Below are 21,883 nucleotides of genomic sequence, written 5' to 3'. Positions count from 1 at the left end.
CCTCTGGCCTTGATATCCTGAAACAAATCTATCATAGGCTGGTTGCAGCGGTGGTTGCAACACAAACGCATCGCCGCCGAAGATGTATCACAAGTGTCGGGCATGCTGAGACGCAGGTTGCACGCCTGTATCATCTCCGTTTCCCTCGCGTGCTCCACACCGCTGCTGCACGAGTTCGTGACGTCGCCCGGGCGGGTGTGCGGGTCAAGGTCCATTCTTCTGGTTGCACGGAACGCTCTTCAGCCTCGAATTAAGCGACAGGGACGCGTCGTCGTCGTTGGCCTCGACGCTTCGGGCACCGTTTCTAAGTGCGCTGCTCGAACGCACCAGACGCGGCGTTTTGCGAAGGCATTTCGCTGACTCAGGTCACGTCCAGAGCAACCTGCGTTCGCTCTTGCTCTTTGCTTTTAAAAAAATGTGGGTTTCAGCGTTGGTTTCTCCAGCCTGGCTCAGAGCGGAACTGAAGCGCTGCTGCGTACTGGACGCGACGTGGTACATGCCTTCGGCTGGAAAGGACGCTGCTGCCGAGTTCACCAAGGCGCGGATACCCACATCGATTCGCTTTGACATCGACGAAGTAGCCGATAAAGAAACCCCGCTCCCTCATATGCTTCCGCGAAGCGCAGAAGCCTTTCGCGAGTGTTTGGAACGTCTTCGTATTCGTCCTCGAACACCTGACCCTGCTGACACCGCCATCGTCTGCTATGCCCGGAACGGGGCATTCATTGCAGCTGCTCGGGCTTGGTGGATGTTTCGCGTCTTTGGTATTGATCGAGTGTTCGTACTTGATGGTGGCTTTCGTTCCTGGATAAATGCTGGGTATGAACTAGAAACTGGTACGCCATCGCCGCGAAGCGGCGACTCGGAGGCCGCACCCTCGAGTGCCGTGTTCCCGCTGCGCTTTCGACGAGAGCTCGTTTGTTCGCGTACGGAAATCTGCGATTATCTTGCGGGAAGTCGACGAATCCGGCTTCTGGATGCGCGTTCACGGGGTCGCTTTCGCGGAGAGGAACCCGAACCTCGACCAGGTCTACGACTGGGCCATATTCCCGGAGCCTACAACGTCCCGTACGAGTCACTTGTATGCAATGAGGGATGCTCTCTGCGACCCGTATCCGAGTTGCGCCAAATCTTCTCATCTTGCGTCCAGCATCTTGCGGTGCCGTCTCCAGCAGCAGACGCGAACACGCAATCGCCACAGCTGGTTGCGTCGTGTGGCTCTGGGGTCACTGCAGCTATCATAGCGCTAGCGTTACATGAATTAGGGATTCCCGAGTGTGCCATCTACGACGGGAGCTGGGCAGAGTATGGTGCCTGCATGGAACTACCCTTGGAGACGATAGAAACAACGTCGACCTAGGAGTACATGCCCTCGGGTACGATATCGACGGAGCGGTGTGCATTTCATGTTCGTTTGCGGCGAATGTTGCGCATACCACAGAGCGGCGTCATCGAAAGATGGCTTGGCCCGGAAGTGGGTGCCCGCGCCTCTAGGTCCGTTGCGATACTCAGGGTAATGAATTCTGGAATACCTATATCAGCTCGCCCTGTTTGTTTTTCTTGCAGGTATGCAAGAAAAGGAATGTATGCTGTAGATTGCAGGAATGTCGAGCAGAACGTCTGCATGCTATCACTGCTAGGTTGCGCAAACCGGCTTGATTTCTGCCCGCCAGTCACTCTGCGTTCAATCATTAGATAAAGCGCAGTTCTCGTGCTCCGTATTCTGAATGTCGTGCACCCAAAGCAGAAGGTGGCAAAACTCGTTCTGTGCGATTGACTCTCCGTCAATCCATACTACTCCATACGTTCCCAAAAAAGACTATCAAAGTAGCCACAAGATGGAAAGCTTCTGTACGGTTGATACGAATGGTGATCATGAGTCACGGATGCAGGAATCGATTCAAACCGGTTTTCTTTCACGCGTCCTGTACTTTATTCACACATACCGAGCTCAGATGCACCCTGAATTAGATACAGAAGAAGCAGCTGAGCCAGAGACTGTCGCACGAGGTGGTGAACGGCAAGCTGACCGAACGCCGAACGGCAAAGCAATCGAAGGTGACAGACTTGCCACGGTACGAGTCGACCAGGACCCGATGCGCGCCACACTTTGCACACCGCGCCCTGAACGCCTCGATCAACATCCGGAAGCATTTCGCGCTTCTGGAACTTGTAGCATCTGTTTATCGAACAACGTTTCCAAGCACTCGTTTGGTACCCAGTAGGGGCATTGCTCGGAAGCGCTGGAGATTTTCGATAAGGTTAACTTCAGTAACCGTGAGGGAGTCCATTTGGATACTCGCCTGGATCATGGCACTGGTATGGTACGGTTCAACAGTCCAGCACAGACGCAGATCCTCGAATTTACACACTGCGAACGATTCTGCCGGACAAGCAGTGAACGATTCTGGTGTTTCCATCGCTCGATGTGGCCGGGTATAGCAGCAGCAGTCACACGTTCGGGATTTCCAGTTCGATGCCTCGATCTTCCACCTTGCAATCCTGAGTGAAACAAAAATACGTTCACGACCGTGCAGGGTAAATGGATGCCCATCCGCGGGCGCCTCCTCCGGGCGCTTGTCGACTGGCCGCCTGCTATCGGTTTCAGTATCTGCATGCACACTACGAGACTGAGAGGCTGCCCTACAAGGTTGGCTCGCGTCTGCTCCACGGGTCTCGTCTTCATCTTATCAAATCGTCTGTTCTTGATAGCAGCGTTAAAGTCGCGGTTCATGAAGTCCATGCATTTATTGCCGCTGTTTGTACTCACCAGTGCAAAGTGTCGTAGAACTCGCGCCCTCTGAACCATTTGGTGCTGTGTCAGCTCTGCGTCCTCTGCTATCGCCGAAGCGTTCCGCTGCCTTCTCTCCATGTCGAACTTCTGAATTATGCATCGTGGCTCTACCTTAATTCTTTGAAAACGAACGCAGTTTTTTATAGGTTGTGGTGAGGACGTTCCCGGAGCGAGCAGGACTGGCTCAAGGAACACGAAATGTGCCTTAATATGTCCCCGTGTGATGAACGCTTCAGCGATTCGTCCAGTGGAGCGATCACTACGTTTCACGACAGGCAACACTCCTTTTTATGCGATTGGACCACAAAGCGTACGAAGGAATGAAACGCAGCTCTACCCCGATAGAATCGGCAAAAGCTCGAACGCAAGGGAAACGATGAGATGCCACGGCATCCAAAGCAGTGCGTTTCTGGACGTCAAGGAAAGAAGTTCGAGTACTTCGACAAAGTCGTTGATGCTGTTGGATGAGCCTCCTGTACGAACGATACTGCGGCCGCTACGTGAACCAACTGTATCTAGAACAGATGATGATGCCTTAGCTACCTTCTAGTTCGATTGTACATACAACGGGCTCCCTGCTCCGCGAGTACCCATTCGCGCCCTGACCATTTCGTCCGAAACAAGTCCCATCGTCTGAGAAAAACAAATCGACGTCCCTGTGCTCCATATTGATCCCTTTGTTCCAGGAACGCTGTCGTTTCGATGTCGGTAGATGACCTCGGGTGAAATCTGACGCTCCTTTCGCGATTGTATTCATATGTTTTCAAGACAACATGAACAATCTGTTGAGAAACAGAAACGTACATGTCGGCCACCACCTCGTTTTGCATTCCGTAAGGTCATTAACGGGTCGATTTCGACCATTGACCGCAGCCAGTCTTTCATAATATCGGTTTATGGGGCCAAGCGCATACTCTTTTTCCCGCAGTCTTCCGTACCCATCTGAGTACTGTGGTGTGACCATGCTGAAGAGAGAATGCAGTCCTTCTTGTACTGACCATTAAACAATATATATCCCACAAGCAGTCCGTCTACGGTCTATAGGGTACATTCTACCGTGACGTCGATCTCCGGCTCTACACCGCAGCAGAGTGAAGCAGATAAGCGTTGAAGGCGATAAAATCGAAATCGCGCGCGGCAAAAGTGCGCGCGCAAACACCTGCGCACATCATCCCCATTCTGGGGTGCTTCTCTGCAGGAACGCAGGCGCGACCGCGGTCTAGCCAAGGACGCTTGCCACATCGACTGTGGCGGTGATCGCGCCCTCAGATCAGTGGAATTCGACGCGTCCAGTGTGCACTGGAACAAAACGAGCTTTGTAGCGGAGGCGTTTCGAGGCCGTTGCACGCCGGCCTTTGGGCTTGCTTGCGACGGCGCTCGGTGTTCTCGGCGAAGCGATCTGAGACAGCCGCTGCACCTTTCTCAACCTGTCAAAGCAGGTCCACCGGAAAACAGCCACTGAAAGTCGCTCTATGGCGGACAGCGAAACTTCTGCGGCGGTTCCAGAGTGTGCAGCGATTGAGCGGTGGTTACGAACGTCGTGCTTGGGCGAGAGCGATGCGTACGCGCAACTCGCGACGCTCATCGAGACCTTTCAAGAGGACGGGACGGTACTGGACGCCGTTCTTGAGCGCCTTGTAACGACACTCGCTGGAGTGCTCAGAAGCGCGCTTGAGAAGCCTATAACATGCGACAACATCGGTTACCTCGCCTGCGACGCGTTTTACCGGCTATGCAAGGTCCGAGGTCTAGCCTCTGTCTGCCAACTGCTTCCAGTCGAGCGCCCGACAGTACTTTGGCTTTTCCAACTGATGCTGAAGGAACATCCCATTCAAACACCGGTTACGACACCTTGGCAAGTCGCCTACGTGTTGTTCGGTTGGGCGGAGTTGGCGGCGCAAGCTCCGTTCGCACTTGACGAACAGCTGACGAGTGGCCTCCTGGGTGTTGCACGGAGCTGGCTGATCGCCGCCAGCGCTGCTGCAGTACCTGCATCCCGTTTCATGAGTCGACTGGTGACGCGTGACATGCGACCTTCCACCTCGAGGCTATTCGACGAGCACCTGCGCTGGCTGGCCAGCGAAATCAACAGGCAGTTGGCACATGACGCAGCCCATGCTCTCCAGAATCTCTGCTATCATCTCGCGTTGCTCCTGAAACATGCCCGAAATGAACAGGATCTGCAGTCCATGATGCCGATCATCCAAGTGTTTCTCGGTGCAGGGTACCGGATCCTCACAGGGCATGCCCGTGTCAAGCTTCTGAAACAGTTTGGTCGATGTCTGTTGACGCTTCAGAGGGGAAGCGATGTGCTCGCACAAGTCCTCGAGGTACTTGAGAACCTGGTAAAAATATGGTTATCTGCGGACACCCGTTCGCGCTGGGCTGCCGCTGCTGCTGTCGCCGGTCTGGTCAGGCTGATGCCGGCGGAAGCACACAGCGACCTCGTTGTGCAGTTGCTGGACATGATTAGAAACACCAGCACAAGCGATGTCATTGCCTGCCAAAGTGCGTGTGTGCTTCTCGCGGAACTGGCGCGTGCACAACTCGTTCCTCTGGGTGATCTCCGCGGCCTGATAGACTGGACGTCCAGCGCGCTCACAGCTGGACTAGAACGCCCCGATCATCTGCGGCGTGAAGACCAGGCCCTTCGCGATGCGGCCTGCTACGTCTTCTGGTCCTTCGCGCGGTATTTGCCATCAACAGCATGTAGCGAGATGAGCCGCGACATCGCCTCCCTTCTGCTATGTACCGCACTCTATGATCGTGAAGTGCAATGCAGACGAGCGGCAGCAGCAGCGCTCCAGGAATGCGCTGGTCGCTGGGGTGATTCTGTACCATGCGCACTATTCCTTGCAGATCGCGTCAACTTCTACAGTGTTGCCGACTGTGACGCTACGTTTGGTTTACTCACCAACGCCTTGTGCGCCACTGCCGGGCAGCAATATGCCGGCGAGATTCAGTGCTACTTGCTCCGGTACAAGTTATTCGTTTCACCAGACCCGTTGATCCGATTCCGAGCAGCCAGAGCCCTGGTTGATGTCTTCACGGGCGCATCTGCTGCGGCACCGCCCGAACGATCGGTATCGACCGCAGGGACGTCTGTTGCTGCGATATCGGCGGCAGATGGCACAGAGCGCGGGTTTGCGAGAGACGTATCAACGGCGCTGCCTGCGGTGTTGGAGCTGTGTTGGATGTACGCAACAGGAAAGGCTACGGAGAACACGGCGGCTGCGCATCACGGAGCGCTGTGCTTTCTGGGTGCGCTTGCACGACGAACGCCGGAGCCAATGACGCTTCCGCTGGACAACCTACCACTCTGGATGGAATGCGCCGTTCAAGTTCACACCGAGTCCGAGGCAGAGCATATCGTACGTGCACGTTGTGATCTGCTGCTTGCCCTGCTTGAAGTCGGCCATGAGTGCATCAGCTGCAATCCTCTCGTACCGGACTATTTGCTGCGCTCGCTGGAGCACCATGCTGCAGCCTTGGCCTCCGTTGCGCGCCGGGCACTTTTCCTCTACTTTGAACATAACCGCTTGCGTTCGGATCTTGTTTCGCACTGGCGCCAACAATGTGTGCATACAATTCACCTGCCGAGAAAGCGTCGTCTTCTCGTCAATAAGTTGCAGCGATCGCGCTCGTCTGTTCCGGACCCGTGCAGGTACGCAGCCTGTGTCCTGCTTGGTGTCCTCGTTGCCGTAAGCGGGCACTCGACCGATATAGCGTTACTGAAGGACACGCTCCAGCGTTGTGCAGATGCCCAGGACCATGCGAGTGCGCGCGCTATCGTCGAGTCGTTGCCGCTGCTGGTAGAGACACAAGTATGCAGCGACACGGACGCTACGAGGCGCACAGAGGCCTGGTACGCACTTCTAGAGACTTGGACGGCGTCCTTGTGCTTCCACATCACCTCGGCTAGAGGTGACAGTGGCTGCTGGGTACGCGAAGCCGCACTCGAGGTGCTGCCGTTTCTATGGCAGACCGCGTTAACGGGACCGCAACGGGAAGCTCTTTCTTCCGCGCTCGTACCGTCGCTCTTGTTTCTCTGTTTCGATCGAGTTGACAGTGTCCGGGCACTGGCAAGGGAGCGTTTAGCGCAGTTGTTCGCGCTAGCAGACGGGACAGTGCCTCTCTCGCGTGATTTTCGCAAGCCACTGACGGACGCAGAAGAGCACATTTTCAGCGTCTTTGAAGCAGCGCTCGCTGCTGATGAAACTCCAGCACATTGCGTTTTGGCGATTCTGGACGGGATGCTGTGGGCCTCTGCCAGCCCTGGCGGTCACGAACGTGCGAAGCTAGCACTGAAGTCTTTCGTGCAATCGCTGGCGCTTGCAAGTCCTGAACGTTTATTGGTGATCGCTGCGCATCTCAACAAGTTTTGGGACTGCCCTGCGGAAGCCTCAGCACAGCTCAAGCGTTTACAGTGGCCGGCATTGAGAGCGTACTCGCTTCTGCCCCGTACTTGGCGTTGTGTCGAGTTCCTGGATACTCACTGTGGTGCAAAAGCGCTGGCTTTGGCCTCAGTATACGCTCAGCGTTCGCAGGACCCCAAAAGATTACGCGGGGCAGCCACTGCAGCCATCCAGTTACGCTGGTACCCAGCACACCGGAACATTGCGTCATCCGTCGTCGAGGCACTGTTGCAGCGCCGCTTTTCCTGGCTCGATGAAGAGATTCTCGGTCAACTCTATAGCTGCGCTTTAGCTGTCATTCCGAGAGCTGATAACATGTTCCACGAATGCTGCCGGACCCACGAAACCATCCACGCAAGATGCAGGGCACTGATTCACCAGCTCGACGCACTGGATGAGGAGCCAAACGCCTAGCAGAGGCTCGAATGCGGACACCGATCCTACATGCAGCGACAACAACAGAAACCGCGTGTTCGCTCGATAGACTGCGATACGCGCGGCTTGCGCACCGTTTGCGTCTCGACAGTCGGCTCTGCAGCTTCCGAACCTGGATATAGAGATTTCCCCGATGCCTCCTCGGGTCGCGGTAACGGCGACGGCGGTCGATACCAGCCGTCTATCACCACCGTCAGAAGCCACTCGTTGGTCAGCGTCTCTGGTGAGCAGCTTTGCAACGTCTGCACAACGGAGCGACGCAGACCGAGTGCACCGGCAGCCTTAACCACTGCCTGCTTCACGCGCAACAAATCGATCGCACCGCCAGCACGAGCTGCGGCACTGTAGTCGTAGTGCACGTAAATCGCCTTGCTGTACTCGATGGCTTCGATGAGCGCATTCAGTGTCGCCACGCGCTTTGCGAGCGTCGCTTCACTCGAGGATATCGCTTGGTGATTGTTATCGCGTAGAATGGATCTACACTGCGTATCTAAGTTGATGCAAGTGTTCGGTCGTGAGGCGCTCATCGTCGCCGAACGCTTTTCGAAAAGCGTGCGGCCTTCATCTAGAGTCAACGGTAGCCGAAAGCCCGCTGGCTCGCGTAAAGACGTCTTCACGCTCAGAGGTCGCACCGGAGTCATCACTTGCCCATCGTACTCGACTGCAAGTGCATGAATACATCACTGATGTTGCGTTTGGACAGTCCTCAAGTACCGCTTAGGCGACTCACAGAAAACCAGCGCTACTGGCGGTTTTTTCGCCCACGAGAAACGGCGCTTGCGCAGTCGACGCGCACACACCGATCGGCGTTTCAAAATCGCGGGCGCATTTGCCGCGAGCCGCCGCAGCACACGCGCGCGCGTTTGTTCGTACGGGTTACACTCTGTGCGCTGGCGGTACGCCAGCGTCTTTTCGAAGGATCGGCAACCTTGCACTGGCCCTGCGTTGATCCGGGTACACAGGTGCTGAGGATGCTGCTGGTGACCAGCGGAAAGACGGCCGCTGCCTCCAGAATGCCTCTAAGTTCCCAGTGATCCAGTGTGGAAGGTCATACTTGGGGGCGTTGCGTTTGTCGTGCACGGATGCACGCTGGGGTGTCGCATGCGTGTGCCGCGCCGTCGAATGCGCTTGCCGCCTCATGGTTCTGCGCAGCCGCCCGAAACGGATGACGACTGACAAGTTGCGCTGAGTGTCAAGCTGCTCAGATATAAGAAGCTGCAATGTTCTGACTTCTCTGAAACACGGAGGCATCTGCGAATCGGCTGTGGACTGGCTTCGTCGAGGCCCGTACATTGCAAACAGAAAAAGCCAACTGGAAGCGTCTCTACCCGAGACCTTCCTATGTAGTATAAAAATAAATCTTCCTGGTCAAATCTATCCAGAGGCCTTGAGCACGGCCGTTCCGATCCGTTTCAGGGCTGGTGGTGGCGAGAGATCTCGCGGCGCTTTCTCGGCGCATGGGCCTTACCGTCCGTGCGAGCCGTTCGTAAAATCCGCAATTGTCCCGTTTTCTCTTCGAATCGTGGCACAGGACTGTTTCACCCGGCTTTTCCGTATTCATACTGGACGCAAGGAACTTTTATACGAACATCATTTTATCTTTTGGTGACTTTTACAGTACATCGTGCGCTAGGATCCTCAATCAAGAAGTGCGGACGCAAGTGCCACTGAAGGCTGGGCACACTTTGGAGGAGAAAAGCGTCTCACCGTTTCTCCCGTCATGCAGTGGCGCCCAGTCGAGCAACATGTCCCAAAGGCAAGTTACCACGAGCTCGATTTTTGTGGGTCCAAAACAATGAACACGTTTTGCGGGTTGAATCCTGGTCTGACAAGGCGTACGGTGCACCGCACGATCAACAGCTGGCAACGCACGTTCAGCCGTTTCCGGTACTATCGCCAGCTGCTCGCACTCACGGTATTCACACTGCTTCTGTGGATGTATCGAGTGGGGCGTCCTCAAGCTCTTGATGACGAAAACGAGTTGGCTGGGCGTCTGCAGCCGAGGCTGCCCGGTCTTTTGGCGAAGGCGTTGTCGGCGGGCTCGACTCAGCGGCGCCATCAATCCTACTCGCGGTGGCCCCCGGCGCTGCGGCCAAACCTGACGCTGGGAAACGAACTCTTCTTGGACGACGTGACTCGTAACGAGCGGCGCAGGGAAGCGGTGCGTCGAGCGATGCAACACGCGTGGCGGGGGTATCGCCAGTACGCCTGGGATCACGACGAACTGCGTCCGCTCTCGCACAGTTACGAGGACAGCATGAATGGAGTCGGCCTGACCCTGATCGATGCGTTGGACACACTGTACCTCATGGGGCTCCATGATGAGTTTCGAGACGCTCGAGCTTGGCTTGCGCGTTCCGAGCACCGATTTGCGAGACCCAAAGCGGAGCCAGTATCCATCTTCGAGATGAATATTCGTCTGCTCGGGGGGCTCCTCTCTACCTACCAACTTAGTGGAGACCCGCTCTTCCTCCAGAAGGCTGAAGAACTGGGACATTTATTTGCCCATGCGTTCCTGGGGCGTCCACCGCCTCGCATGCCACATCCATCTTGTCGGTTTCGAGTCCGGAGTCAGCGTACGGGATCCGATGACGAGAACGGAACCATCGTGACCTGTCGAGCTGCGGAACGAGTCGTCCTGAGCGAGTGCGGTACGCTACAACTGGAGTTTCGAGCGCTGGGCGCAGCCACGCGGGACCCTCTGTTAAAAGGACTTGCCGAACGCGCTGACCAGGTTCTGCGCGATATTATCGCGCGAGCTCCGCTCGATGGCCTGCCAAACAACATCCTTAGCAGTGCGGATGGGAGCAGCTTTGTGAACAAGTCCGCCGAAATCGTACGTTTTGTGAATTTGGGCGCTGCCGGTGACTCATACTACGAATACATTCTCAAATCCTACATTCAACTCGGTCGTACCGATCCCTTTTGGCGACGTGAAAGCGATCGCATCATCGACGCTTTGGAACGAATTGTTTTCCGACGCGGCGTTCTGATCGAGACGCTCGAGTCACCGAGCGACCCAGCGCGTCAGACTGAACGCCAACACCAACTCAAGCAACCGCTGAAGCGCTTTGTGAACGTGAGCTGGCCGGTCGTGCTCTCGAATAGCGAAGAAATCCACCAGCCCGATCATTTGTCGTGCTTCGCGTCCAGTCTATTTGTCTTGGCGGTGCCGCCCGAGCAATGGGACGCCTCCGTTCGAAACGATCGCGCGGAGCGTCTTCTCCGCTTAGCCGGTGAACATGCTCGATTCTGCTTCGAAATGTATCTGGTGAATGCGGGCCTCAGTAGCGAGAGCGTCGAGGTGCAGCCATCCTCGCCGCAAGACTCGCCTTACGCGGATCGTCCCCTGGTGCAGATTCGGAGCTATGTGCGCGGTTACCATCAGCGCCCGGAGACTTTGGAGGCGCTGTTTTATCTCTGGAGAGCGACACATGACCCCAAATACCGAGACTGGGGATGGACAATATTCCAGGCCATGGAATGGTACACCCGCGTGCCCTCGGGCGGTTACGTTGGTTGTAGAGATCCAGACAACGGCTGCCGGATACCGATCGACAAAATGGAAAGTTTTCTCTTGGCAGAGACGCTCAAGTACGCGTATTTACTCTTCTCGGACGATGCAGCGCTTGACATCAAGAATGAATGGGTTTTCAACACCGAGGCACATCCACTGCGCATCATGAGCGTTTCGAGGGAGCGTTAGCGCACCTGGAACGCCCTCCGACGAGTTTCGTGAGCGACCCAGAAGGCCACTAGCGTCGTGTGTTCCCGAGAAGGGAGCGCGCTTCCGTGAGTTCATTGTGGAACCCAACGCCTGTGGACCGGCATGCGTAGCGCGAATGACCTGCTACTTGACAGCGGCAATGCATCGTATCATGGCTCGTTTCGTCGGCATGGCAGGAATGCATCAGGAAGATACAGCGATCCGTAGTTCGCGCTTGTATCGCATCGTCGTCGGCATTCGGCAAAAGAAGATCATCGTGTATGGAGGTGAATCTTCAAATCGTTCATACGCTTAGACGCTGGATCCTGGGCTTGCTCGCTATACTCTGGAGCCGCCTCGGCGTCTGCCAGGTGCGGAGTGCGTCAACATCATGGGGCAACTCTTGCTCGTCTCTGAAATTTGTTTGGTCTAGTACTCCAGTTGGCTCTTGGAACCGGAGTGGAGGTACGGAAAAAGTGACACAGACACAGACACAGACACAGACACACACACACAGACCAGCAGAAAATCCACCAGCAACCTGTACAGCATCCAGAGGTCTAGTCCAGGCCCTGGACCCGCAGCATTGCCCCGTGTCCGAGCGGGGCTCCTGGAGCCGACTCAGCGGGGCGCTGGCTTGTTCGGCTCTGCAAACAAGCGTACGCTGCCGCGGTTTGTCTCGGGCGAAGTCACGTGAGGGGACTGCTTTTTGGAACTCGGTTTGTGGTAAATTGTGACGAGTTTGGCAACAAGTTTGCCAGTTTGGGTGTCAGTTGTTTCACGCGTGCGACGCAGCGTCGTCAAGAGCGCTGCGGCGAGTCGCGTTTAGCTGCTGCAGCGGAGTCGACTTTCGTTGCGTGGACCCCGCCTGCGTCCCGACACGAAACGTTTCCAACGGGACACCATTTTTGGGCGTAAAGTTATCGGCTGGGGGCATGTCGTCGTCGTCGTCGTCGGCCGTTGAGCTGAAGCTACCCTTTCTGGTGCGTGTGCCGTCACCAGCCGACGTTCATGAGCTCGCCGAATACGCCCAGTGTGCGGCAGTGCTCTATGGCTTGGTTATGGCCCTAGAAACGTCGTCCGGTACTGAATGCAATCAAGTTCAAACCTGGACGGCGGTGCCGGTGCCCATGACGCTTTTCCCAACGGTCATTCCGCGCGCCTGCTACCACCAAGCCCGGAGCCTGGTGGCAACCTTGCACCGTTGCATCGACGGGCTCGCCCGAGATACTCCTTTTCTGCTCCAGAGCTTGCACTCAACTGCTTCTCAAGATGATTTCACCGCTCGATTATGTGACCTTGTCAGACAGCAGCCCTTGAAAGCGGATGTTCCGGCTTTGAGCGTTACGCGTGCGGATTACTTTGTAACTGCAAACGGCCGGTTGCAGCTGGTGGAAATCAATACCATTGCGAGCTCCTTTGGAGCACTCGGCAGCCGTCTACGGGCACTCCATACACACGTCCTGCACCGCGCGGATATTCTCGGACTCGCCAGCGAACTCCGACACGGTTCACATTCGGATGGATCCGGTCAGTTCGACGGGGCAATGGCGCAGCTTGCTTCATGGCGACGGGGGCAGTGCGAAAACAACATGCCCGAGAGCGGAGCGCTCGAGGGTATTGCGGAGGCACTTGCCCATGCGCACCGCTGGTGGCGCGCCCAGCACGAGCGCTATTCGTCACCCGTTGGAAGCACGGTGATTCTCTTCGTGGTCCAACCGAAGGAGCGCAATATCTACGATCAGAAGTGGATCGAACTGACGTTGTGGAAGGAGCACAATATTCGGGTGCGGCGCGCAACGCTTACCGAGATTGCTCAGAACGGACAACTCGTCGGCGGAGCAGAAGGATCACGTCCGACGTTGCAGCTTCGCAGCACCTCAAACGCGGAAACGGAGCAGGCGTTCATCTCGGTTGTTTACTATCGCGCCGGTTACGTGCCGCAGGACTATGCAAGCGATCGCGAGTGGCAAGCTCGAGCGATGATTGCGCGCTCCAATGCGGTAGAGTGCCCAAACGCCTCGTATCAGTTGGTCGGAACGAAGCGCATGCAACAGATTCTGGGCGAACCTGGTGTCCTAGAGCGGTATCTGGACGATACGCGCGGGTCGGAGCGCATGACGCATGGGCATGCGGCAGCGTCAACGATTCGTCCATCGCATCCCAAAGCCGAGGCGCTGCGTGAGACTTTCGTAGGGATGTATGCGTTCGATGATCCAAGTACGCGTGCTGCGCTGGTGCAGCGCGTGCTGGATCAGCCGGAAAACTATGTTCTCAAGCCACAACGTGAAGGTGGCGGTCATAATCTCTATGGAGCAGAGATGAAAACATTCATTGAACGCACGTGGAATGCTCCCGACATGTTGGCACATCGACAGGACCCAGACCACCCACTTTGCGCTTACGTACTCATGGATAGAATTCACCCAGGTATATCTCCGAATGTTATCCTCCGAAACGGACACACACCAGTACAGAGCGACTGTGTTTCCGAGCTCGGTATTTTCGGGATATTTTTCGGGAGCACTGAGAATGCCGGGTCGCCTGGATCCATCGGTGTGATAGAGACTTTGAATCAGGCAGTTGGGCATCTCCTACGGACTAAGCTAGCACGGCAGGATGACGGTGGAGTTGCTGCCGGGGTCGCCGCCCTGGACTCGCCCTGGTTGGACACTGCGTAAACGTCCACGTGTCAAACGTCTGAATCGAAGCCGACACAGCCGGTATCTGCGGTATTGTTCCTCCAGTCTGATGTGCGTTGGTGTGTTAGTGAGGTAGGCAGTGCATTGGTGTGCACGTCTCGCGCTTTCGGTTGGACTGGTATGTGATCGCGGCGTGCTTCCTTGCACCAAGTACGCACTACGCTTTGCTGTGTGTGTATCTATGTATGTACGTGTGTGTGTTCGCAAGCGTGCCGCACAGGCCGACGCCCAGGTTCCAACCACTTGACGAGCAGCTTCACGCCTCTGCGGCGTAGCGCGACCACCCTGCCCAGCACAGCAGTCGTCGGGCATCATCCGTCACTAGCGAACATGCGGTGCTTTCGGTGAAAACGCCTGGATCATGTGGCGCTGCCTTCGCGTGGCAATAGTGCGGGCGAGCGCCTGGCCCCCGCAGCAGCCGAGCGACCGTTGCTCCAAGGCGCACGTCAATACCGCCTCTGCTTGCCTTACTCATCTTCGTCATCAGACCAGGTCCTGCGCCGAGCAATCGTCACGCATGGCCTATGTTCCGACTCGGTGTGCACCCGTTGCAGGAGCGCAATCAGTTGCTCTTCGGTAACCCGCGAGCCTGGAGCTAGTTCCCCAAAGCGCGCAGCTCGCAGCAGGTAGTCTTCTACCGCCCTTGCTCTGTCCGGTTTCACGAGCGCGACACGAGCTAAGCGTTCAGAAGCTTCCTCACTGAGAATCAGACGCAGAAGCGAACGCCTTCGCTCTTCCTCCGCGGCAGCCGCTTGGCGAGCAGCTTCATCGGCTCGTTCCTTCTCCGCACTGCTCCCGTCAAGGTGCGTTGCAAGCCCTGGGGCCTTCCCCGGAACCGGTGTTTGATCTGAACCAGTACTAGACCAACCAAACCGCGACGACTGCATACAAGCAACTGTGTTTCGAACCGCGGTCTCGCTGAGTACACAGAGACCAACGGTCCCCTGGGACTGCACCCGCAGCGACGATTGCCTGCTTGCTGTCGGCTGCCGTGGCGCGGAGCGTCTGCGTCGGTGCTTCGGAACAGCGCACTGCTGGGGTGTCGTTGTCAGATGGACGTTGCCCGCTGCTACGGGGTATAGCCTGGAAATCGGTGTTTTCCACGTATGTTGCTCAGCGCCTGTGCCATGATGTCGTGTGCAACGGAGGAATCCCGAGTGGTGTGAAATGAAGTCAACGTCCTGATCTAGTGCGCACACATTTCAGAATATGCGAGTTTCATCAAGCGGATCATGCGTTCTTCGCGGTAAACTGTACACTGATGGTGCCAGCGTTGTTAGACGACACGCGTAGCTCGTCGAGGCGCTAGCGCATTGTGGCTTGGGACGCTCACCCGCAACCCAGTCGACGCGAGAACGGTGCAGGGACGCGGATCGGGTGTCAGCTGGGCACTGCGGGAAGCGATTGACAAACAAGGTACGAAATTCCCTTACGAATTAGGGAATTTCTCGACGGATGGTTGTGTTGGTGTCAACTTCGTACAAGTTCTGGAGAGCGCGCATTCCCGGCTACGCTGTGTCAGCGTTCGCGGTCGCGCTTCCCGGTTTTGTTCGCGGGTTTCGGACTTGTGCGGGGCACGTGTACATAAAGACCTCAAGGCGGGGCAGAGATATTCAGGAGTGCGTCGAAAAGCGTACGCGCTACGGTATTACGTAAAAACCGGAAAAGAAAAGCGTCTTTAGAGCGCGCGTGCGGCACGGGGCTGGCTCGCGCGCTCCGCTCGTCCGTATACTTGTCAAGTCACAAACGTCAGCGATCTGTCTGCGGTCAGGGGGGCATTTTGGGGCATTGTCCACGCCCCTTTACAACGATATTTAGGTCCTGCAAGGTCAAGGACAAGTAGCGTGTATGGGCGAGTTGCAGGGAGCGCAGAACGTCCGGGACTCGAGGGACCCAGATTCTGCAGACGCAGACAGCCCAGTCTTTGGCGAAGGAGCAGACGAAGCGGTCCATGTACCCCCGTTGACAGACGCTAAATACGATGCGCGAGAAACACAGATGCCATTTGTGCCCGCCGAGAGACCGACTTTGTGTACGAAGCGACCGCCGCCGCATCAGTCTGCAGATATCCAGGACTGCGCAAGCAACCGAATCGCAAGTGACGCCCCGAGTAAAGCGTTGGCGTCGGAACAGGAGACGGAGTTTTCTTCATCCAATGCGTCAGGTGGGGCTTCGAAAGAGCTCGGGGAGAACACGAACGCAAACGGAGAATCCGCTGTGACAGACATGATGTATCGCTCGAGTCGAACGGGTAGAGATGCTTTGCCGGCTGTGGCGTCACAGCTACCTCGTCGAAAACGTGGCCGTCCGCGCAAGGAGGAACTTCTGGCACGAAAACTGCGACCTGGAGGCGAACCCGGCTACCCGGATGGAACAGCGAGTCACACGCGATGGCGGACCAGCGCCTCAGCGGTGGATATCCCACGGACGGTGCACATCATGTATGACTACCCCGAGCCGAAAAGCCGTTCCATTGACCAGTCTCGGTTGGATTCTCTTGCGCAGGCTACCGCTGCCAAAGCGCTGGCATCATTGGCTCATGGGAGAACGACCACGAAGAGTTTACCCGCAGTGAGCATCGGCGAGCCATGTCCGGCAGGTACTGCATTACGCGTTTTACCCCTGCTTCGAAGAGCAGGGCAGGGTACCACCTTTTTCGCTGACGGAAGCGTTGGCGCTCTGTCAGCCGAACAGTCTGCGCCCGCAATCGAGCAGAGGAAAATGTCCGATCAAGTTGTAGAGCTGGTGTCGAAAAGTGCAGCTCCAAGCAACCCGCGATCGCCCGAGAAATCTTAGAGGCGTTAGCGTGTATCCCGCGAAGCGTTTTCACCTTCCGCAAAAAGGTATGGCGGAAACTCGGATGTGAAATAAGGGCCAGCGATGACGCCAATGGACTTTTTCTTTGATGATGTGTCTGTCAGGAGCATGCCAACCTCGCACTCTCGGCATGCATTGGGATTCACTGGTGTAGGACTCATCACGCACGGTATCGAAGCTATCGAGGATTCTTTATCGAAAGGGATAAGCATCTGGAACATCCAGAAACGCATACCTTTTCGTTGAATGGACGCCAGCATCAGCATCCCCCGTCGATCGGTCTTTTAGCAATTGATCCCTACAACAACATATTGCAGCAGCAGCAGCAGCAGTAGTAGTCGTAGTCGTAGCAAATACAAAAACAACAGCATCATCAGCGGCCATCCATAGACGCTCGCTTGAGCACGTTCACTGTTCGCGGAAAAAGTGCTGCGAACTGGTTCACTACGCGCGTGGTCGCCAGAGTAGGCGTCTGCACACCGTTCACGTAACCAAGCACGGACTGCTAGTCTCACCGTATTCGGCTGAAATCATCACCACCATCATCATTATCACTATCGGCTCCGGTAATCGTGAGCAATCACCGGAGGTTACGCTGATCACCGCGTTCCACAGTGATAAACGCTTTGTGCTTATGTACCAGCGTAGAGCAGGCACCCGAAATCCAAACAACCCTACCCATCTCCGTAACCTTGATTTGCATCGTGAGCAATCCATTCGTTCCCAAGTACTCCATAAGGTAGCGTGTCATGATGCATGTGCCGCCATTCGTACCAGAGCGCGAGCGGCTCCGACCGACTCGAACGGCACGCTCGTGTCGGATCGCTACCCTAGTCGAGGCTGCTTGGCCCTGAATCGCCGTCCACAAGTCGTCCAAGGCGATTTTTCAGCTCATTCAGTTGACGTTCAGTGAGCTCTCCCACGTATTCGCGATCTGGAGGCCCCTGATCCTTTGCGTCGCGGAAGTACCGCTCATAGCCGGGCATGTTGTCCTCTGGAGGGATCACCATCATGCCGGATGGAACCAGTCCCATACGCAGGCCGGCTTGTTCGCAGAACGCATAGACCTCACCTATCTGCAGTTTTTCGACGTGCGGCTCGGGAAACTCCTGCGCCGCTAGTAAACGCGCGTAGCGTATGGCCTCCACGTCCCGCTCGAAGGCCAAAATAATGTCTTCGTCGCCCAGCCGGAGACTGTAGATCCCGTCACCACGAGGTGACGAGCGAAACACAAGCACGCAGACCTCTTTCGAAGCGTCATAGGGCGTTTGCGATCCCTCGACAACAGTCGCTTCGACTTCGAATACAGAGCGCTCGCTGTTACCTGCACGGGTGGTCTGGTCTCTGGCGGCGTCCTCGGGGCTATCAGCGCTCGCCCTAGTTTGCTTCATCTGTTGTATGCGTTTCTGAAGTTCCTCTAACGGCAAAGAAGTGCCAGGAATCTGGTGCAACGGGCGCTCGCCAGGTGGCGGCTGCTGAGCGTCCTCCTCGTGCTTGTCCGACGACGACTCCTCAGCGCCGTCTTTATCATCGCTTGGTGGGTCTGCTGTTGCTCGAAAGCGCCCGCGCAAAGCCCCAAGCTTGCGGCACCAGAGCCGTTTACCTTCAACCAGAGGAAAACCGCGTGCTGGCAGCTTTGGGTGCCACCGCTGCTGGCGGTTGCCGGCGTACCTGCAGCACCCAGCGTCTCGACTATGGCCTTGCCCGCTTGAGACCGTCCGCGTACACCAAGTTGGCCTGCAACCCCAAGCTACCCAAGCTGTATCTTGGACCATAGGAGCAAACTCTCGCTCGAAACAAACCTCAACTCGTTGTCGCAACAGCGTCGCTCCCTCCAGAGCCGCTGTGCTGTTTGCCCAGACGCCCTGCAGCGGCGTTTCTCTTAAGAGCGCACACGTGCCTGTACAATTCGGAGGTGTGACGCCTACCAGCAGCCTCAACTTGTCAGGAAACAAGAGCTGTGGGAACGTTCAGTAAAACTGCTGTTATTTGTGTTTCAGGGTTTAGAGCTGAGTTTGTGTCTTGTTTCAGCGCACACGTGCCTGTACAATTCGGAGGTGTGACGCCTAGCAGCAGCCTCAACTTGTCAGGAAACAAGAGCTGTGGGAACGTTCAGTAAAACTGCTGTTATTTCTGTTTCAGGGTTTAGAGCTGAGTTTGTGTCTTATTTCAAAGGCAGGGTATGAAGCAGGGCACCTGAATTTGGGAAAGTGCAGTTCAGCTGTCCTGGCTCCGTTGACTGGCACTAGTGGCACTGGGTACAGGTTCAGGCTACTACTATTGTTACTGTTCCTGCTGCTGATATCATTACGACTGCTATCGTTGCTGTTACGACGACCGTCGTTGGAGCCTGATCAGCACTTGACGTATCTTTCGTTGCCCTGGTTCGGCAAACGTTTGAAAAGACGTAGACGGGTTGTTTGCGATTTGCTCTTGAACCTAGAGCAGGGTTCGGTGCTTTCGGCGGGGCGCTACTCCCCGAGCGCTGATTGATCCCGGTTTTGGGGAACTGCCGCGTCTTTTGGCGGTGTTGCGGACCCGGCATCATCTTGGTTTTAGAGGCAACCGCGGCAGGCGGGGAAGATCGATAACGTCGTACCATGAGCGAGCGGCTCTATTATTTTGTGATCGTCGGACGAGATGACCGTGTTCTCTACGATCTCTTGTATCCGGCATCGCTCTCCGAGCTGGACTGGAGAACGAGCTCAGAGCTCTCGAGTCCGGCAGAGCGTGGAGACTTCGAGCCCCATCATTTCATACCGAGCATCCAGGTTCTCCTGCAGTTCGTTGCCTACAGCGCTCTGGACCATATCGAGGAGAAATATTGGTTAACCTCGGCCCGAAGTTTGAAGCATATCTTCCGATTCCGTGACTGGTCTGCATCGGTTCAGCTCACGCCGAACGCAGCCACGCGCTTCGTATTAGTGCATGGGGCTAGCGACGATGCGTCACGGAACGTACGGGCGTTTCTGCACGCCGTGTACGAGGCCTATGTGCCTCATGTGGTGTGCAACCCATTCCAAGAAGAGGATGCACCGATTACGAGCAAGCGGTTCCACGAAGTGGCTAAAAATCTCGCAAAGCGCTACTTCTCCGGTTAGCGCTATGGCCTCACTCGTATGGGCAGCGTTCACTTGCAACGATGTACGCCTTGGGGCAGTTTCCTGCTCGTATCCGCTGATGCATCTCGATCGGGAGTGGTAGCCTCGATTCACAAGCAAAAGATGAATATGATGCTGGTAGAGCTGGCGCACGGGGTGCATCTGTGAAGGATCCTGATCTCTTTTCTGATGACAAGCAGCAGTTGCACATCCGCGGAATCGGATTCTAGACGCCCGTTCTTGTGCGAGAAAGAATCGCTCTGGAGTGAATCCGCTGGAATTACTCTGGATCTCTGGGCCAGTCGTTGTGTGCAACGTTCTAGGCGAATGGTTCCACGAACTAGATGCGCACGCGAGTCCAGCGATTCGTACACCACCTCACTGGTGGATAACGAGCAAAGTTGAGACTCGGCCTCTTGGATTCTTCGTCATCGCGGGGTTTCTCAAACCCGTCGTGCCGCGAAGGCAGGTCTGCATACGCAGACTGGGCGAGCACCCACGGACGACGAGACACGACCCTGCGATCGATGAACGGCGCCTCGAGCCGACACGCTCAACGTTCTTGCAAAGCTTTTCTGTCAGTGTGCTGCATCAGCGCCGGCGCTACAGGCGTCTTGGCGAGCGCTCACAGCAGACTCGGTGTGCTGCGGAACCTATGCATAGACCACACCCTCCGAGCATAAGTACGCGTCGTGGAACTTTGACGTAGCGCGAGTTATCACGGACGCTTTCCCGGATGCAGATATCCAGTTGCACAGTGGCATGTATCTCTGGTCAGTGTAAACGTTCCGCCGATCAAGAAAGGATGGCTGGAGTCAGGCGGTATTGAAGCCATCGCGTCCAATGCTCGGACAGCGTGCAGGGAAACGATCATCGTTTGTGGGCACTGGACTAGCATGCCAGACGCGCTACCAGACGCATGCGCGACTTTTCTAGTCGACGCTTTGAAGCCGTTCGGAGCGATACCAAGCAGGCGCACACGAGTGATGCCGCTGCTGGTCTGTTTCCGCACACGAAACGGCGAGGCGAACCCGCGGTAGACCATAAAACGACTGAATAGCCGCTTCGGATTTTTTCCCGTAGAATGATCTCGGCATCTGCCGCATTGATAGGAGACGAAAAAAACAAACTAGTCGCAAACTATTTAATAAACAACAACTATCTTAAAGACCCACACACCACGCCCGCCTAAGAGGTCTAGTTTTTCCGGAGAAGCTCTGAAAGTGGGTAAACACGGGGTGCTCGGGCGACGAGGAAGGAAGCCCACAACAGGAACCTTGACCGCAAGGAACGGAAGGGCGGAGGCAGCAGCAGCAGAAAAAGTTGACGAGAATGCTGAGCAGTTATCCGCTGCTCTCGAAACAACGCTGCGGGTTCCGGCGCGAATCCTAGATCCATCCTCGAAATCGGGCTCAGTTTTACCTCCTACCTTGGGTACCTACCTCAACTTTGGAAACAATCTCGGCGGATACTTCGGAAGACAGCTGGCAGTATGTTCGCGGTAGAAGCTGGAACAAGCGACTTGCCCGCCTATGTATTTGGGGAGCGGATACGAAGCCGCTGACAGGGTGGTTCATAGCGTATCCCCAGTGGTTGAAGGTAGCTTCACACGTCCGGCAAGATAAAGGTCGCATTCGAATCGACTTTGACTAATGTACATCTGATTCTACGCTAGCGCTGCGGCAGACACTCACTGAACGACTGGAATGCAGGAGGCAATGGTGGCATGTGCGTTCTCACACGCCGTGGAGGGTGCATCTCAATCGACAACGTATCTCTCGAGTACCGCAGCGCTATTCCTATTCCCTTATGCGCTACGACTCGATAGGTTCCGCATCATGGAATATTTGTGGGACAGCCTCGATACTAGATGACGTAAGGTACTTCCTGGAACGCTGAGACGTCCATATCCT

The 21,883-nt window shown here is 56.0% G+C and overlaps 8 protein-coding genes across 8 annotated transcripts, besides 3 other annotated features; 6 read left to right on the top strand and 2 right to left on the bottom strand.

Annotated features, from left to right (window-relative positions):
* Positions 1-415: 415 nt before the first annotated feature.
* Positions 416-1,360, top strand: CYME_CMF047C (probable mercaptopyruvate sulfurtransferase; the record flags this gene model as incomplete). Its single annotated transcript, XM_005535659.1, has 1 exon — positions 416-1,360. The coding sequence occupies one exon, from the start codon at positions 416-418 to the stop codon at positions 1,358-1,360; it is 945 nt and encodes a 314-aa protein (XP_005535716.1).
* A 2,906-nt stretch (positions 1,361-4,266) lies between these two features.
* Positions 4,267-7,623, top strand: CYME_CMF046C (similar to beta-tubulin folding cofactor D; the record flags this gene model as incomplete). The annotated part of the gene is made up of 1 exon (XM_005535658.1): positions 4,267-7,623. The coding sequence occupies one exon, from the start codon at positions 4,267-4,269 to the stop codon at positions 7,621-7,623; it is 3,357 nt and encodes a 1,118-aa protein (XP_005535715.1).
* Positions 7,624-9,364: 1,741 nt separating this feature from the next.
* On the top strand, positions 9,365-11,350 carry CYME_CMF045C (probable alpha-1,2-mannosidase, endoplasmic reticulum; the record flags this gene model as incomplete). Its single annotated transcript, XM_005535657.1, has 1 exon — positions 9,365-11,350. The coding sequence occupies one exon, from the start codon at positions 9,365-9,367 to the stop codon at positions 11,348-11,350; it is 1,986 nt and encodes a 661-aa protein (XP_005535714.1).
* Positions 11,252-12,709: a sequence feature (possible transcribed region).
* On the top strand, positions 12,286-14,031 carry CYME_CMF043C (probable glutathione synthetase; the record flags this gene model as incomplete). Its single annotated transcript, XM_005535656.1, has 1 exon — positions 12,286-14,031. One exon carries the CDS (start codon positions 12,286-12,288, stop codon positions 14,029-14,031), a length of 1,746 nt encoding a protein of 581 aa, XP_005535713.1.
* A 481-nt stretch (positions 14,032-14,512) lies between these two features.
* Positions 14,513-15,713: a sequence feature (possible transcribed region).
* Positions 14,520-14,939, bottom strand: CYME_CMF042C (similar to programed cell death protein 5; the record flags this gene model as incomplete). Its single annotated transcript, XM_005535655.1, has 1 exon — positions 14,520-14,939. The coding sequence occupies one exon, from the start codon at positions 14,937-14,939 to the stop codon at positions 14,520-14,522; it is 420 nt and encodes a 139-aa protein (XP_005535712.1).
* A 187-nt stretch (positions 15,714-15,900) lies between the features above and the next one.
* CYME_CMF040C (hypothetical protein) lies at positions 15,901-16,848 on the top strand (the record flags this gene model as incomplete). Its single annotated transcript, XM_005535654.1, has 1 exon — positions 15,901-16,848. The coding sequence occupies one exon, from the start codon at positions 15,901-15,903 to the stop codon at positions 16,846-16,848; it is 948 nt and encodes a 315-aa protein (XP_005535711.1).
* An 851-nt stretch (positions 16,849-17,699) lies between these two features.
* Positions 17,700-18,644, bottom strand: CYME_CMF039C (hypothetical protein, conserved; the record flags this gene model as incomplete). Its single annotated transcript, XM_005535653.1, has 1 exon — positions 17,700-18,644. The coding sequence occupies one exon, from the start codon at positions 18,642-18,644 to the stop codon at positions 17,700-17,702; it is 945 nt and encodes a 314-aa protein (XP_005535710.1).
* Positions 18,645-19,469: 825 nt separating this feature from the next.
* Positions 19,470-19,970, top strand: CYME_CMF038C (similar to sedlin; the record flags this gene model as incomplete). The annotated part of the gene is made up of 1 exon (XM_005535652.1): positions 19,470-19,970. The coding sequence occupies one exon, from the start codon at positions 19,470-19,472 to the stop codon at positions 19,968-19,970; it is 501 nt and encodes a 166-aa protein (XP_005535709.1).
* Positions 19,971-21,092: 1,122 nt separating this feature from the next.
* Positions 21,093-21,883: part of a sequence feature (retroelement, dead) that runs on past the window's edge.

This window comes from Cyanidioschyzon merolae, chromosome 6 (genome assembly GCF_000091205.1).
Source record: "Cyanidioschyzon merolae strain 10D DNA, chromosome 6, complete genome".
NCBI lineage: Eukaryota > Rhodophyta > Bangiophyceae > Cyanidiales > Cyanidiaceae > Cyanidioschyzon > Cyanidioschyzon merolae.
Note: the sequence above shows the minus strand (reverse complement) of the source record. Positions and strands in the feature narration are given on the sequence as shown.